The 17,617-nt window shown below is 58.3% G+C and overlaps 1 protein-coding gene across 1 annotated transcript; it reads left to right on the forward strand.

The window, feature by feature from the left end:
* The first annotated feature begins 2,152 nt into the window (after positions 1-2,152).
* Positions 2,153-6,381, forward strand: NPM3 (nucleophosmin/nucleoplasmin 3). Its single transcript, XM_055790382.1, has 6 exons — positions 2,153-2,315; positions 3,923-4,008; positions 4,661-4,780; positions 5,030-5,123; positions 5,546-5,668; positions 5,774-6,381. The coding sequence occupies exons 1-5, from the start codon at positions 2,273-2,275 to the stop codon at positions 5,635-5,637; spliced, it is 435 nt and encodes a 144-aa protein (XP_055646357.1). The 5' UTR covers positions 2,153-2,272; the 3' UTR covers positions 5,638-5,668; positions 5,774-6,381.
* The last annotated feature ends 11,236 nt before the right edge of the window (positions 6,382-17,617 follow it).

Raw genomic sequence — 17,617 nt, forward strand, 5'->3', positions numbered from 1 at the left:
CAGCAATGCATGTTATGACGTGCCAGATGTTGGATTGTTGGATGCTCTTGGGATTGGCTGGCAGAGACACTTGTGTCTGGTTTTGGTGGTGGCACTGCATTTATGTGCCGGATACTTATCTGTGCTGATGCTTTTCAGAGGCAGGTATTCAGTGATCCTTCAGAAGTACTCCCCCCAAAGATTTTTGGGGTGACAGTAACCTTTCCTGTTAGCCCTTCTGTGAGTAGCACCAATTGAACTTTACCTTTTTCGTAAAAAACAATTTTTTCAAAGGTGGTCTCCAGTGTCTGGCAAAGCCGCTGTGAGCCATGTTGCAGCAGTGCTTGTTTGCCCTTTCTTACTTTTTTTTTTTTTTTTTTTTTTTTTTGCCTCTTTGCTGGCTGCTGGGTTTAGAGGTTGCTGAAACCCAGAAGAGCCTGCCAGCAGAAACAAGGTGAGAATAAAGTGACTTGAGGGTCGCACTGTGTGTGTAAGGGGCAAACATCATAGCTCCACAGTTGTATATCCACAAAATTTAACTTACAAAGCTAAACACCTAATACAGCTAAAGCATGTAGCTTCCTACTTAGAATGACAGCCAAGCAGAAGGGGTGGCTTGGGGTATGAAAAGCAGTTTTTTCCTAAGGTCAGTTCACAAGAGTTCATCTGTCTGCTGTGAAAGTGCACTGGTTATGCAGTTCAAGAGTTGTGTATTGCGGAGAACCATGATAATGTGCAAACTAAGCAAGGAAATTAGCAGTTAAACTGTTCTCCTAACGCAGTAAACGTGTGCTGTGTTAAAATGATAGTTTTCCTTCACAAAATCATAAAGTGTTGCATATAGGCGTCTGTTTTCTTGACACCCGTTTCATGAAGTGAAGGCATAAGTGGCAGTATGACTTGTCTATGTCAAACACGTCTCAGTCTGGCAGACAGGTTTGAGCTCTGGTGTTTGTGCCAGGAACTTGTTCCTTTAAGGACACATGAAGCAGAAATGGGCTCTCACAGCCCTCGGGGTCAGGGTGGTGGCTGCAGACAGGTCAGGTGGGGAATGTGTCACTGCTAGCCAGATGGCTGTGGAGAGCAGCTACCGCAGAAGCAAAGGGCTATGCTTGTATAACCGCTGCTGAGTGAGCACTTGCCTTTTTCTGGGACCGCGTTTGGCTTTTCAAACCTCTTCAGTCATGTTTTTCTTGAACTGGCTCCAGCTGGAGCAGAGCAAATGGCCGGCTGGCGGAGGTCTCCTCTGCAGTGGGAGCAGAGCCAGCATCTGACAGAGAACATGGTGTGATCTCATCGTTAGTGGGGTTTAATTCAGCTGCTCCCTCCTCCATCCCTGCAGCGCAGACCAGGCTGTTTCCCTTTCTGCTTTGGAAGGCCAGTCTGGCGCTCTGCTCTCTCCAATAGATTTTGAAGCAGGATGTTGCCTCCTGTGCTCCAAGGCTCCTGCACTGCAGTCCTCAGCATCGCATTATGGTGCCCGTGCCCATGCTTAAAGGGACAGAGATGAGCAGATCCCTCCCGCTGTGCCGCTGCCTCCATCCGTGTTACCCTTCTCCCCTTCTAGTACCCCTCTGTGCCCCCAGCCTTCTGCCTCTCCTGGCTCTGTCAGTGCCCTCTCACCGGTGTCTGGGAAGGCTGGTGCCCTGGAGCCGGGATGGTGCCCCTGAGCAGGGCCATAGGTGGGCAACCGCTAGTGAGGGTGTCTTTCTGGTGTGGCATTTCCACAGCTGGCGGTGTGGGCGGTGCATGGATTGTCCTGCTGATTGGCTGAAGGCCGGGCATGGGCAGGAGACACCCCCCCCACCCGTTAAAGGATGTGGCACTGTCTTGCATCTCCTGGGTGGCTTTTGGGCTGCTCACCATCCTTGCACTGTAAGACCCTTTCCCATCTCCCCCCCAGAAAAATCTTCTGCTGAAAGAGGCTAGTCACCAGGAAAAGTCATTAGGATCCTTCTGGGATAATAACCCTTCCCCTTTTATTGCGAGGAAATAAAATACTATAAATACGGCATTTTAGCAGGTCCTCCCCCTCCCCACAGCCGCTGCAGTGAGGGAGCCCTTCCCACGTGGGAACATCTCGCCCACCTTGGTGGCAGCAGGGTCGTGTGTGTGTCCCCATGCAGGATGCGGGGCGATGCTGCAGGGCCCTTTGGGTGACCAAGCCACAGCCAGGAGGCGGGGCAGGCGGCACGGCACGGCCCGCCCCGCTCCGGCACGGCCCGGCACGGCACGGCCCTCCTGCTCCGGCACGGCACGGCCCGCCCCGCTCCCAGCGCCGCGCTGCCGCCTCATGGAGCCGCACGGGCCCGGCTGCCCCGGCAGCGTCCTCTTCGGTGAGCGGCGGCGGGCGAGGGGTGGGGGTGGGAGCGGGGACACGGGGAGGGGGACACACGACGTGTGGTGGGTAACGGACGTGTTGGGGCGGTGAGACGCGGGCGGGGGGTAACGGAGACATCAGGGTAACGAGAGACGGGGGGGCAGGAGGGACACGAAGGGGGTGAAAGAGAGATGGGGGCGGGATAGAGTGGGGGGAGAGAGGGACTTTGGGGACTAACGGGGACAGTGTGGCAGCAGGAGAGACACGTGGGTGTGGAATAGACCGGAGGGGGAACGCGCTGCAGGGGGACGAAAAAGAAACCTGGGGGCAGCAGGGACGCGTGGAGGGCGCTGCTCGGGGGTGCCCGGCGGGTGCTAGAGGTGCCGCGGGCGGGGACACCGGGAAGAGCCCGTGTGTGGCCGAGACACGGGAGTTTGGGGCCCGGGGCAGAGGGACACGTGTGCGGCCAGGCTCGGGAGGCGGGGGACACGGTGGCGGCCGGGGGGGACCTGCGCGGGAGCTTGGGGGTGTAGGGGGCCGGCAGTAATGGCGGGGGGGGGGGGGGGGGCGGGCAGCCCCGGGGGCAGCCCCGGCTCTCGCCAGCTTCTCCCGCTCCTCCGGTTGATCCCCCGCGCCCGCTCCCACGTCAGCGTGTCGCGCAGCGGCAGAGCCGTGTCCCTCCTCCCCGGGCGGGGTTTCGGCTGGGGCTGTGACGCCCCCGCAGCACGTGGCCCCGCGCCCGGCCTGGAGCGCCCCCAGCCGTGCCCGGGGGGGGGGGGCAGCGGCCCCCCGGGCCTCTTGTGCACCCAGGCGTTGGTCCCGGTCCTGGTGAGCCGAGCCGGGAGGCGGCCGGGAAGGTGCCGCCCTGGGCTGCCTTCGCTGGGGCCGGTTCCTTCTCTGAGCTGCCGATGCCGGGACGGGTGCGTGCGGCTCGGGTCTGTGTTTTCCGACCCGCTGCACGCCGGTGAATGAGCCTGCAGCAAGCAAACACGCCCAGGGCACGCTGCCTTTCCATCCTCCACAGGGTCAGCTGAATCCTGATCAAGAGCCAAAGACGTAATTTTGTGTTTCCCTTGTTTTTGTAGCTCTTTGGAAAAGTACGTAATAAAATCGGTATCAAGGCTTGTCTCGGGGGACTCCCAGCTCCCTACAGCCTGGCCCCGCATCCTCCCTTCTGGTTGCTCCTCACCATTCAGGTCTCGCAGTCTGTGTCTTTGTGCCCAGACTCTGGCCAGAGCAAAAGTTTTGCTGACACTGGTGAAAGCAGAGCCACCTCTCTGCCTGCTCCCTCTCCTCTTGTCCGCAGTGGTGTGCCCAAGCTCTCTAGAGATGAGCCTTGCCCTGCCTGTGCTGGGGGGCCCTGGGCACTGCTTCACAGCAGCCCGATTTGGGGACACCAGGTTTTGTCCCTGTATGGTGTTGAGCCAGGTGCATAGTTCTTGGGGACGCTTTATCCCAGAGCCCAGGGTGCCCTGATCTGAGGTTGCTCCTGAGCATGAGAAAATAAATTAGTTTAGGGATGCCATGTGCATGCCTGGCTGGGGCCTGGCCTGAGAACCCTTTGCCGTTTGTGGCTGGGGCTGTGTAATGGCTGCTGCAGCTTTTCCCATCTCCTCTTTCCAGGCTGTGAGCTGACTGCCAGTACCAAATCCTACACGTTTCAGGTGGATGAGGAAGATGACTCTGACCACATTTTGGCTCTGTCTGTGGTAAGAGAAATGAGAATGAACTGTGCTTGTCCTCTCCCATAGTGGTCCACAGCCTCACAGCTCTTTCCCAGGCTCATTTCCCCTTCCCTGGCCGAGCTGGACCATGGGACTCCCTTGAGTGAGGCCATGAGGCTGTTGCATTTATACGTTATGTGGAGGTGCTTGAGCGAAGCCAGCGGTGGCTGGGGGCTGCTCAGCAAAGGAATATTCAAGGCATGGGGTGAAGGAAAGGATTTTTCCTTGTGTTTGACCTTGCTGGAGCCTGCCACTAGAACATGCCCTGCTTGCTAGCTGGGTCTCTGGCTTGTTGCTCTCCAAGCCCAGGTAGATGCAGGGTTTCATTCCTGGCTCTCCCTGAGGGATGCTTTCTGTCCTGAGAGCACAGGACCTGCCAGCATGGATCAGATCAGCAGAAAATGCAGCCATCTCTTAAAGTGATTGCAGGAACAGCCATCCCAGTTGGGAAAGGCACAGAGCTCCTCCAGAGGTGGTTAGGGGGCAATTGCTGCAGGGAAGGGGTCTGTGCTCTCCCTGCTTTGTGGTGCTTGCGCAGCAGCTGGGTTGGTAACATTGCTCATCCCACGGAGAGCCCCGGCTGTCCCTGCTGTGTCCCCTGGGAGAGCAGTAGTTCACAATCTCTGCTCCCACCCAGGTCTGCCTCACAGACGGTGCCAAGGACGAGTGCAATGTGGTGGAGGTTGTCGGGCGAAACCACGAGAACCAGGAGATTGCTGTGCCTGTGGCAAATCTGAAATTGTCATGCCAGCCCTTGGTAAGAGGTTGTTTTGAAGGCTTGGGTGGGGATGACTGTGCAAAGCTGGACATCTCTGGATATTGTGGACATTTCCCCTAGAATCCTGACCATGTGCTGGTCTGCAGCTCGCAGGGAAATGCTCTGGGTGGCCTGTGCCTGGCTGCAGATGGCCTCAGAAGGACATGTATAACTGGGCCAGGTGCCTTGGTGAGGACTGCAGGGTATTCTGCTTTTGCCCCTAACTCAGCTCCACCTCTGTCTTCATAGCTGAGTCTGGACAACTTCAAGCTGCAGCCTCCAGTGACCTTCCGTCTGGCAGCAGGCTCTGGCCCAGTGCGCCTTGCTGGCTGGCACAGGATCGGTAAGGACTTGTGGGTGGGGAAAGGCTTGGTGGGAGGGAGGGGTATGGATGGGCTCCATCAGTATGAACACCAGCCAGGGAGCCCCTGGGAGTTGCGCTCGGTGCTGCCCGGTGTGTGTGCTCAGTGCCTCCTTTGTGCTGGTTCCTCACGGGCTGTCTCTGTGCAGGGATTCCTTCCCTGCTGTAAAGCCTTGCTCGGGTAAAGGGGTCTGGGTAGACACATGCTGTCCTCTTTTCCCATGCCTGGCTGTTGCCATTCCCCTCCAAGACCTCCCTCCAGCTGAGATACAGCTTATTGCCTACAAGCTGCAATCAAAACTGCTCCAGTGCTCCTTGGGCTGATCTGCTCTTGGGGTATCTTGGGAGCCGATTGCATTTGCAAAGACATACATTGGTGAGCAACAGTTATTTGTGTGTCCCAGTGCACAGGGAAGATGCTTCGTTTGAGGAGGATGATGACTTGTCTGAGGAGGAGGAACAGGAACTTGCTCCTATCATGCCAGCCAAGAAGTAGAGGAGGAAGCAGTAACTTACCTCCAGGCAAGGTGAGGGGCCAGGAAGCCGGGTGGCTGTGACGCTGGTGTGGCAAGCATGGGCGAAAGCTGCCCTGCTGCAGGAGGCTGCTGGTCTCAATCTAGTTCTTCCTCCAGGTACTCACTCGCTGGGACTTCTCTCCCTGGACTGCTTTTACCTCGGACACCTCTTGCCAGGACCTCAACATTTGCTGCTTTTTTTTTTTCTTTTTTCTGTTGTAACTTTTTGGGGAGCAGGGGCTGCTCCCAGCACTGGGGTGTCTCCTTTCCCACAGCCCTGGGAGGCTGCTCCTAAAGCTGGATGGATGCTGCTGGTTTATGCCCTCTCCCCCATCCCTGTGCTGGGAGTCAGGGATGGAGGAGATGATCCTTGCCCTGTGCCTTTTGCTCTCCTGGAACTCTGCTCTGTGCACCCCCTCTCCCTGGCTCTGAAACACCCAGTCCCGGCCCCCTTCCCCAGCAGATGGATGTAAAGCCAGTGGTGGGACAGGCAGTTTCACTGATTCTAGCCTGTTTGCTTTTCTTTACTCACAATTTGATGTTTTTTATACACTTGGAAGGGTGAAACTGGGGCCCAGGCTCTGTCCTCAATTGCAGTTATGGTGGGGTGGGATCTCACAGCCTAATTGATCTGGGGAGAGGTTCTGGGTCAATCTGCTTTGTAAAGAACTGTTTTTACACTGAATAAAGGTCTCTCAGGCATCAGGTCTGGAGGGGGGACACTGCTGGCTGGCAGGTTCCTGCTATGCGCACTTCAGTGGGAGATGCTCCTCTGTGTCCATTCCCTGACACTTGCTTTGCTTGGTGATGCTGCAAAGCTCCCAGGAGGGACCTGCGGGCTCTGCACACTTTGTGGCCCATGAGCCAGCGCAGTGCTGCATCCAGGCTGCCAAGGGAAGGGGCAGAGTGGCAGATGGCTGTACAGAACAGAGACCTGGCTCCACGTGTGCTCCCAAAGGTAATGCAGCTACTAGCAACACCCCCTGGTGAGGGCCACATTGGCCCTGGTGCTGGGCACTGTCACAGCAAGGTCCTCGTTCGTGTCTTGCTCTCAGTCCAAGTGTCCTGCAGACGGGAGAAACGCCAGCACCTGCAGGGTGTGGGACAGCTGTGAGCTCTGGCCTTTGCTGGAGAGCCGTGTCCCACTGGTCTGGGTACCTGGAGAGAGTTTGGTGCTTCAGTCAGGTGGCATTTCTCACCCCTGGGGGGCTGGTCCTGTCTTCAAATGTTTCTCTGGTGGATTCCCTGCATCTGTTCTTTCATATGTGGCTCGTGGTCCAATGCCTGTTCCAGCCCTCCTTGCTTGTGACACTGACTGTTGTCCCTGGGAAGCACTGTGTACGGTCCGGCCCTGATGGCTCCGTCGGTGCCCTGGGACAAGGGGTTTCTGAGCTGGATGAGCTCTGAGAGAGGCAAATCTTCCAGGGGGGATCCTCAGCTCGGGCTCCATCCTAGGCTGTGAGCGGGGCTGATTCTCTCCGGGGCCTGTGCAGCTCCCCTCTGCAGCCCCACTGTTCCCTTCTGGCCCCAAACACCCCTCGGTCAGCCCTGCCTGACCAGCACGGCTCGCCCCTCGCAGCACAGGGGAACGGGCTTGGTGTCCCCACCCCACGGCGAGGGGCCGCTGCCTGGGAGGCAGAGCCGGCCGGGGGGGATGGACCCCCGCCGTGGTGCGCGGCCCCCGCAGCGGCGCGGCGGGAGGGTGCTGGGGCGGGCGGCGGCGCTACCCCGGTACCGGGCGGCGGCGTTACCCGGTACGGAGCGGCGACGCTACCCCCCGGTACCGGGCGGCGGCGTTACCCCCCGTACCGGGCGGCGGGCCCGGCGCGGGCACCGCTAGGTGGCAGGCGGGCAGCGCTGCGGGCGGCTCTGCGGCCCCGCCGGCCCCCGCCTCGCCTCCCCCTGCCCGCCCTGCCGGGCCCGCCGGGGCTTGCACCCGCTCTCCGGGTCTGGGCAGCCCCTGGGATGCACGGAGCATCCAGGCACTGGGATCCCGCTCCGGGTCCCTGGGTGGAGCGGTGTCCTTGGGTCCGGCCCTGCCGTGGGGATGGGTGCCGGTTGGGATATAACGTGTCCCCGGGGAAGTATGGTTCCTCCTGCCTTCCTGAGGCAACAGGGTGCCCGGGGCTGGTGATCTGTGCCCATGCCCACAAGCGCTGAGATCCCTCAGCAAATCTCATTGCCCTGGGGGTTTGCTTTGCGTGGTGATGCTGCGGAGCTCCCAGGTAGAAGAGCTCAGCCTTGCTGGGTGAAGAGATGTGGGACCATCCTCCCCGAGGGCTCGATGTGTGTTTGAGACATGCTGGTGGGGCACAGCACACCAGTGCCCTGTGCTGATGGTGCAGGAGGAGAGTTCAGGGCCATGAACTGAACCGTGGCTGTGCCAGGATGGTGCCCAGCCCCTGCTAGGGCTGGCACATGCAGGACCCCGTAGATCAGCCTGGCTGTGTGCATGTGGGAAGGGGTCGGGGCTGATTTATCTGCCAAGCCTTGGTCCTGCTTGCTCTCCGCAGAGGAGCAGCTTGGCCTTGGGGGAGATAAGAACCAGTAGATCATTTTTAAAAAGATGATTCTGGAAGGGTGAGCTGGGGGAGGCAGCTGGCCTGGAGCCCGGTGGGGGACAGTGAGGCAAGGGAGTGGGCACAGCTCAGCCCTGGTAGGGTGGTACAGCTGCTTCATGCAGGATGGGAGAGGCAGTGCTGGCTGACAAGAAGGAGCATTTGGCCTCCTAAAGGGTAGAAGGAGGTGGTTTCAGGGTTCTGGTTTCCTTAAGGGTGTCTAGGTATCTGGGACAAGGGGCTGTGGCAGGAGGGACAGTCCTGCCAGGGGGCAAATGTGGCATCATGAAGACTATGGTGCTGGTGGTAGGGGACACCAAACCTGTCCACACTGTTGCAGGACCAGCCCAGCCCAAGGCCTTGCCACAAGTGCTGCCTGGTCCCCAGTGCTGCTGCAGGGTGATGCCAGGGGAGAGGGAACATCCCAATCCCAGAGGGAGTAAGGGAGGGCCTGGGGGGTGTTGGCACTACCAGGCCCCTTTCTAACTGACATGGGGAGGTTTGCTCTCCCCTCCCCAGCAATGTTACAGCCTTGATGCGCTCAGCTTGGGCAGAGGGAGATAAATGCTGAGATGGCAGGAGGATGGGAGGGGGGATGTGCTCACACACAGCGCTTAATGGGGAAGGATGGGATTACAGGGGTCACGCTAGGTGAGCAGCTTCCTTCGTGGAGCTGATGGTATCAAAGCAGGTGCCCCCGGCTGCAAATACCTTGGGCAAACAAACAGGGCTGTCTAAGAGCAGGTGAGCTTGGGCATGGCTGGGCTGGGGGGTTCTCAGGGGTGGTGGGGGACAGGAGGCTCACTGTGCGTGGGGAGTGAAGTGTGGGGCCCCTGCTGTGAGGACTGCCTTGTTTTGCATGGGCACGGGGGGAGTTAAGTTGTTGTGTGTCTATGTAATATGTGGGCTACCTATGCTGGAGGTACATGTAAGGGTGCAGGGCCCATCACTCTCCCGTGGGGTGATGGAGGTGCTAATACCAGGAAATTATATGATGCTCCAACCCAGCTGATGGCTCTGGGGTTGCTTTGGGAGGTGGTTGGCTCTGAGCATCCCTCCTCTGTGCTGCATTTCAGGGCTCTGCATGCTGACATCACTGGGGTTGGATCCCTCCCTGCTCAGGCAGCACTGGAGAGCCCTAGCCCTGGCTGGGCCATGCAGCAGGGAAATATGGCCATAGCATGGCTTGATGTGGGGATCACCATGCACGAGCACCATGGTCATGCACCCATGCTGCCGCACTCTTCATAGCCCTTCTGAACTGGCCTGCTGTGCCCAGCAAGGGGCACAGGCTGCTCGCTGCAGCGTCTGGCCCAGATGAAGCCCCACAGGGCTGGGGCTTGGCTGCCTGCCTCCAGCCAGGTGGCTGGGCCAGGCCGGCAGCTTCCAGGGGATGCTCTGGTTTCAGAAGTCAGGTTTGAGTTGCTTTTTCAGGGATGGAGGGGCAGGATGGGGAGCCACTCTGCTGAGCGTGGCCAGGCAGCAGTTTTCCTTGTGATGCCCCAGATAGTCCTGCCCCAACAGTTTTCTTGCTGGGTTTCAGTTCTCCATGGCAGAGAACTCGGCCCTAGGGCAGCTGAGAGATGCAGCTGTAGCCGTGCTGTAGGTGGGGCTGGTCCCCTGCTCCATGAGCTCTCTGTTGCTCGTTCCCACAGTGAACTGGGGTAACAGTTTTTCTCTGATGCTTGACTGCCAGGGCTACGGAGGAAGCCAGTGGGACACCGCTGGAGATGCAGCATCCCCCATTATCCCAGGGTGCAGCGGTTCTGCAAGGTGGGGCAGAGAACGTGGCACCTCGGTGGCAGCAGGAGCCAGGAAAAGGGCCAGCAGAGCCACCCTCTGCTGGGACCACCCTGGTGGTGGGTGTGATGAGCATCCCGTTCTCTGCAGCGTTAGAGGACTCTGCTATCCCTATTCTGTCCTCCCAGGCAGCAGGTACAGGTATCTCTGCTGTTGCCTCAGGGGGCCACGGGCACCCTAACGCACAGGGCTGGCCCTGGCAGAGCTAAGCTGGGGACACATTGCAACCAAGAAAGCAAGCAGCAGCATCTAGAAGAGCCAGGCTGCTGGTAATTCCCATCCTTTCCCCACTGACATGCCTTGCAGAGGGAAATGCTGCTGGTGCACTGTGTGGGAATAGCCCTGTCTGCTGGAGAAGCTGAAACTCAGGTCTGGGGTCATCTCCTGCTTGCTAGTGCTCGGCTGTGTGCTGGGTCCTCCCCAGCATGTATCGAGCTGGCTCAGGGCCTGGATGTGTGGGTGTTCACCCCACCGACTGCTCTGTGGGTGGAGAAGAGGCTCCTCCAGCTCTTGGCTCCACAGGGGGAGCTGGCAGCTGATATACCATGGCTCCTTCTGGCTGCCCATCCTGGCACAGAAGGTTGCTTACGGCCAGGCTCTGCTCCGGGCATTTGCAGGCTGCAATAGCTGCTCAGAGTGTCTGCTCGCAGTGGGGATGTGTGTCCCCAGCTCCACAGTGCTGCCCAGAATACAAGAGGGTTTTTTTTTCATTAAGTTGCTGCTGTAACAGCTGTGACTTTACAGTCCACAGTAGGCACAGCAGAAGGTGCTGGAGGAGCACAGGGTGACACCAGAGCAGGGGTTGTGCTGCAAGTGAGGTTTCAACTCACATAAGCATAAAACAGGTGCTAAAAGTGAAGATGGTTGGGCTGTGGTAGAGAGCCCCATGCAAGACAACCTGGGTGAGGCTCCACTACATCCATCCTGCAGGGTCTTCTCCTGCAGCCCCCATTCAGCCCACCTCACGTCAGGTTGGTATTAGCAGCTCTGTGCTTGACAGCCACAGCCGAGATGCCCGGAGGAGGTCGTAGGTGTCCTTGCCTTCCACCCCTCTGAAGTGCAAATCTAATCGCTCTGGTCTGGGCTGTCCCTGACACTGGCAGGACCATCACTGCTGGCCACACATCCCTGCCAGGGTTGGTGGTAGCTGTAGGGGTAGGGTCTGCCCAGAGCAGCTGGGCTGTGCCCCAAGGGGCTTTGGGATTTGCCAGAGGGATCTCCCCAGGGAGACACTTAACTGCAGGGAGCACGGGCACCTTGCGGTTTCCCTGTTCCCAGCCCCACCGCTGGCAGAGCCCTAGGCTGGGTGGGTAGGATTTGGCCTCTGTGGTGTCCTTGTTGGTGATAGCTCTGCACAGGGGCTGTGGGACACCCCATACCTGTTCCATGCTTCAGCCTCTGCTCTCCAGACAGGCTTTCAGGTGGATGGAGGCCTCTGAGCTGCAGTGCACAAGGTCTTTGGGGCTGGATAGGAAGGGTTGCTGCTGATGGGAAGAGCCAAGGATGAACAGAGCACAGGGGACAGGGATCTTGTCTGTAGGACACCTGCCCTGCTCCACTCCCTGGTGCTCAGCTCACAGGGGAAGGGCAGTGTGGTCTAGTGGTTGGCTGGGCCCTTGGGAGATCTCCTGGGGAAGAAGTGGGAGCAGAGTCATTGGAGAGATCTCAGTTTCAATCCGAACTCCCTGGGTGCTTGTTTCTCTGCCTAGGCTGGCTCCCTGCAGCCCTGGCCCCTGCCCCTGCACTCCCCAGAGGTGGTGTCTGCACTGTGATGGGAGTCTGGGCGTTTTGTGCATGCCATGGCCATGCTCCAGGATGGTGTGAAACCCCCTGCCACAGCTGGTGCCTGGGAGAAACCAGTTACAGGTTGTGTCCAGGCTCTGGCTGTGCCAGGGGCCACATGGTCCCTGTCTTCCCAAAACACAGAGGTGTGCAGGGTGGCACAGAGATGAGACGTGGCCCTGGGCACAGGAGCTGGAGAGGGGCACAGTTCTTGTGCCAGCCCCAGTGCCAGCATGGGGTGGGGGCTGTAGGGCTCACAGGAGCCGGAGGGCTGGGCTTGGATAAGGGCTAGCAGGGGGTTTGGGGCAGGTCCACAGGGCTGGCCAGCAAGGTAAGGGGCTATGGCCAAGCTGGAGGGGCAGCAGGTGCCATGGGGAGTGTGCCCACATTGCTGTTTCTTTGGGGTTCACTCTTGCTGGCCCTGCTGCCTCTCCCCAGCACTCACAGGGCCATGTGGGGTGCCACGGGTGCTGGCTCCCCAGGGCCAGGGTCAGGACAAGCTGCAGCTCTGCTGGACTGGGATGTCAAAGGGGCCATAACCCTGGTGTTTTGCAAACTCCTGGGGTCAGCAGTTCAGCTGCCACTGACACAGGGGCCCAGAGACACACACGGGCATTTTGGGTGGATGCTGTAAGCAAACAAACGAAGGTAGAGTTACAGCCGATGGACAGCATGCACCCCCCACCCCCGGCCACTGCTGTTAGTTTTAGGCTTAAACCCACCGTGGGCTGGGCATGGGAGTCCTCTTCCTAAGAGGATCCAAACCAGAGCTGAATGGTCTGGCCTGACTGGCTGGGAGCCGAGGCTGCACTCAGGCAGTGAAGGGCCAATATTTTGCATTTCTGTCTCAGCTCCTTGTGGCCCTGAAGGAGCCTCTGAGCCCATCCCACAGAGGACAGTGACCCCGGCATTGAGTGATGGCTCCCACCTTCCTGGGTGGCCAGCGGAGCCCCCTCCCACCCAGCCTGGCTTTGACCCCCCTTCCCAGCCCTGCCTGATGGTGTGTGGCTGGAGACCTCAAGGAAGGTGCTGCTGCTTGGGTTGGGGCTACAATGCTGAGGAAGTTGTGCCAGCCAGGAATGTCTTGGGACCAGGTCCTGGAGATGTTGTTTGGTCTGTGCAATGGGGTCAGGAATGAACTGGAGCTGCCTAAATGCTGTGAGCACGCACATCCTCATCCACATGTCTGTGAGTGTCACCCCTTCCCCACGCATGTGTATCATGGCCATTCCTGGCCAGGCTGCTCATTTACTGACCCCTGCTAGATGCAGGGCAGGTTTGCACAAAAATGTTCAACCTTGAGTTTAAATCACACAGGGCTGGGGATGCCACCTGCTTCCTGAGCTGCTCCCATGTGAACTGCCATTGCTGGGAGCCTTTAGTCTGTGGGACTCTTTGTGGACCACTTCCCAAGCTGGGTGGCCACAGAGCTAGCCCAGTTCTCTCTCCTTGCAGATGGATGCAGCCTGGGGGTGCATCTCCCCTTCAGTGCCCTCCACAAGGCTCCTGGCCTCACTCAGCTCTGCCAGATCTTTACCTGTGTGCCTGGCTCACCTCTGAGCTCCCCCCATGCACTTGGGGGTGGATGCCAGAGATGAAAATAGCACTGGCCTCATCAGAGCCAAATGTAGCCATGAGGTGGATGCCTAACACCAATGGAAAATCCACCTGTGCATCCATGGACTGCCCTGGATGAACTCCTGCTCTGCCTGCGGATCAGGAGCAGAGCTGCCACATGCTGAGCCACCCAAGGCTGCCCCTGCTGTGCTGGCAGCCCTGCTGATGTGGGTGGTGAGCTTTCCTTCCAAATAACCCAGCCTGGATGGAAAGCAGAGCCTAGCTTTGACTCCTCTGATCCACAGGAGCATCGCTGCCTGGGAGTCAGCATGCAGCCACCAGAGGATGATGGAGCCAGTGTTGACACCAGCACTTCTAGGAGCAGAACCTGAAGATGTGGAAGCAAAGGCCACGTTCCTAAAAAGCTGCTGAGCAGGAGGGACAGGAGGTGGTGAAATGGTCTCCAAAGGGCAGAGCGCCCAGTTCCCTGAAGCAAAGCTGTGAAAGCAGACTGCTGGAGAGGGACCTCATGGAGCCATGTCACCCAGGTTGGTCCTGCGCAGGGGTGGGTACAGCTCCAGGGGGCTGCAATTAAAACATAGGGGTAGTATCCTGGCCTGGCATTCCCACCACCCACAAAACACACCTTAACCCTGCTGCTAGTAATTGAATAGAGAGGAGAATTAATTGTGAATGGGCTGTGTCTCCCCTCCCTGCTCCTCGTTTTCCCTGGGGCTGCCTCAGCGCTGTGGGTAGCAAAGACAAGGTCATTCCCATGCAATACATCCCGGTGGGGTTCGGCCAAGTTCCTTCCCTTCGGGGATGGGGTGGTGGTGGGGGGAAGGTTAATGGCTAGCAGTGGGATCGCCCCAGGCTGCTCGGCACTGCTCAGCCATGGAGGAGCTGCTGTTGCCTCTGAAACGCCCCATTAATGCTGCAGTCCCTTTGTGAAGGATCAGCGGGCAGGGCTGGGGGTGCTGGGCTGTGGGGCTGGGAAGGGTGAGGGTGGAGTGGGCTAGCATCTCTCTGGCTCTGCTGGGAAGCCTCCACGTGTTTGTTCTAGGGCAGTGAAAGCTGGTTTATGGCCAAGCAACCTTCCAGGCATGGCTGTAAAGTCTTACAGGATCCTGGGTTTCGTGCATTTTGGCTCTCCATCACATGGTGTTGGAGGGGAGGGAGATGCTCGGGTGCAGGGCACTGTTGCCCATGCTCCAGAATCCTCATTTCTGTCTGCCCTTGCCTTTGGCTGACCCTCAGCCCCATGTCAGCCACCCCACTACCTACAGTGTCTCTCCACTTTCAAAGGCAACCGCTCTGCAGGCTCTCCAAGCTCTCTGTGTCTGCAGAGAGAAGGTCTCCTTGCCCTCCAGCTGGCTCAGTGTTGCAGTGTGCTGTTGCAGGTGCTTCCCTCCTCCATCAGTTGGGATTAGTGCTGTGGTTCTGTCTATGTCCCTGGCCTGGCAGGAGCAGGGAACTGTGCCTGTTGGCCCTGGTCTGCAAGGGACAGTGATGTCCTGGTTGTTTCCTCACCTGAGAATTTCCCCTGGTAAAGAGATGTTCAAGCCAAACCTTCTGCAGGTGTTTTGCTGGCTATCCCCTCACCCCAAATTCTCCTGGCCTCCTCTTGTGATGCGAAGTCCTAGTTTGCTAGGAGCTCTTGCCTCCACTCACCCTAGTTTGGACTGGTTGTCCCTAAAGCTGTGGTTGGTGTGGCTTTTCTTGGCTCCACCTTTCTAAAATAAGTGATGTTAGTGGGGAGGTTTTAGGCTGATGCTCAGGGAGGAGCTGGTAACAGCTATGCCTTGGTGGCTTTGACCTCTTGTGGGGCACAGGGGCTTACTCTGGCTGTCCCTTGTCCTGCAAGAGGAGAGGGTTGTCCGTGGACCGCTTCTGACCTGGACTGAGCCAGGTAGGGATGATGCCCTGGAAGAAGCAAGCTGGAAGCTGGAGATGGGACCTAGCTATGTCCTGCAGATGTGCTAAGAGACATCCTGGGAGAGAGCAGGGATGGTGCTGAAGTGGCCCTGGATGGGGGATTCAGTGCTAAGAGTCACAGAGGGAAGGGGGAGAGAACTCCCACAACACCCCCTGTGCTGTCTCCAGTCTCTGTTGTACAGCAACCCAGACAGCCCCCTCCCAGGGTCTCACAGATTCTCACCTGCTGCCCCCTCCATCTCCTCAAATTCTCTCCATGTCCACTCATTGCCAGGCTGCAGTCTAGGCTGCTCCAGGAGCTGCACCTATGGTTCCCAGCTGCCAGGAGGCTTTATGTGGTGTGCAAAGGGGAAGCAGAGGTGGGGAAGGTTTGAGAGCAAGCCTGGACCCCAGCCGGCCTGGGACAGCCACCTCTGTGTCCTGGTTCCTCTCTCAGCTCCTGCTTCTTGGTGTTGCAGCCCTGTGGCTTCAGCTGGGCATCCTCAGCTTTATGGGAAAAGGGATGGGAAGGCTGCAGCTCACAGCTCTGGTGCTCAAATCTGCAGCAATTAACATCCCTGAAGAACATAAAATACACGAGCTATTCTCTGAGGGAAACACGCTTCTGCGCCTGCCCAGCCTAAACATGGTCCCAGTTCTACAGATCAGGGCAATGGAGCCACTAGTGGGGGACCAGAACTGGACCTGATGGGACCACGCTGGTAGCCTCCTCCAGGGAACACAGCCTGATGGCTGCCTGGAGCACTAAGGACACAGCAGGTCCCCAAGTCTTTCTGCCAGGAGGGGATTTCTTCCACCAGCTCCACAGCAGCTGGGCCTGAGGCCCAGCTGGTCTCAGGAGTGCAGGGCTGGGATTTCTCTGCTCTGCAGGAGAGCCAGACAAACCATTTAGCCCAGTGCCGAGGGGACCCTTGCCCCACAGACCAGGGGGCTTAGTTCAGATGGCCTGTGAAGGAGCTGATAGGCAGGCTGATTTCCCTTGTGCTGCCTTGCACAGAAGAGAGGATTTCCAAAAACATTTTTTTAAACCCTAAAAAACAAATAGGGGACGCGTGGGATGTATTCTTGATGCAAACATGGGTGACCCTGTGATGGGCTAGGAAGCACCAAGGGAAGAAGGCAAATGCCTCTGTGCAGGCACCCAGCTTCCCGGCAAGGACCAGACCGTAGCCGTGAGCTGAGGCAGCAGCAGAGGTGGGATGAGCCCAGCATCCGTGACACTGCCTGTCCCCGGCTGCCATCACCACCCTGCTCATGTCTGTCCCCTGCCCAAAGGTAGGGTAGGATGGGGGCTGTGGAGGCTTTGTCTGTGGGCCCGAGGATGGCTGGCAGGAGCATCGTCTGTCATCTACTGTCAGGCAAAGTGTGGCCGCCCCTGGGTGATCCCGCACCGGCTCGATTTTACAGCCCTGACTGGCACTTGAGCCTGTTTGCCGAGGGCAGGGGCCACGCAGGGCTGTCAGCTCACGGCTGCTTCTGACCCCGTACGGGACACCATAAATCTCCCAGTTTAAAGCAGGCTGGGCTGTGGCTGTGCTGGACACAGTGCTGTTGAACATGGTGTGCGGTGTGCAGGATAACGCGCGGCCCAACCCTGTGCCCGCCGGAGGTAAAGCAGGGGCAGCCACTGGTGAGCAAGAGCAGCATCTGAGAAATTGTCAGTGCCTAAGCCTCTTGAATTTTTTATAAGTAAAAAAAGCAAGGATTGTCTGAATTTAGAGCATTGGGAATATCTAGTGCTGCCTGCTCTGGTTTTGCCTGGTTTTCCTTAGGCAACCCAGAGAGGTGGATATGTGGAACTGCCTCAGTCATGCTGTGGCACACCAGCTGTTCGCAGAGCTCAACACGGAGAGTTTTTCTCCCAAGTGTGTGCTGGTCTGACAAGCTGAGAGCACGAGCGTGTGCCACCCATGGAAACCCACTTCTGCTTCAGCAGAGCACCCTCAGTATCCACCCTGCTTGTTCCTGTGGTGCTCCTGAAGACTTCCAGTTGATTGGCCCAAGACTTCTTTCTACATGTAGGAAAACCACTCAGAAACATCCTTCTGGCCTTTTGCACCAAGAAAAATGCACAAAGGGTTGATTTTGTGGGAAATTTTGGCTGGAGCAAGACAGCTGCCTGCCGTGTGCTGGGCTCGGTCTGACGATACTGATGGCAGGGGCTGTTTTTTTGCCTTGAGCTCTGTGGGGCCAGCCCAGGGATGGGCAGTGCCCAGGCTCCTCTGCCAGCCTGCAGCACCCGCCGGCAATGGTGATGCTGGGCAAGCCCAGGTGAGACCCCCAGCATCCCTGGGAGATCCATCCCTGGAGGTGGTTGTAGTCAGCACTT

The sequence above is a fragment of the Falco peregrinus genome, chromosome 1 (genome assembly GCF_023634155.1).
Source record: "Falco peregrinus isolate bFalPer1 chromosome 1, bFalPer1.pri, whole genome shotgun sequence".
Lineage (NCBI taxonomy): Eukaryota > Metazoa > Chordata > Aves > Falconiformes > Falconidae > Falco > Falco peregrinus.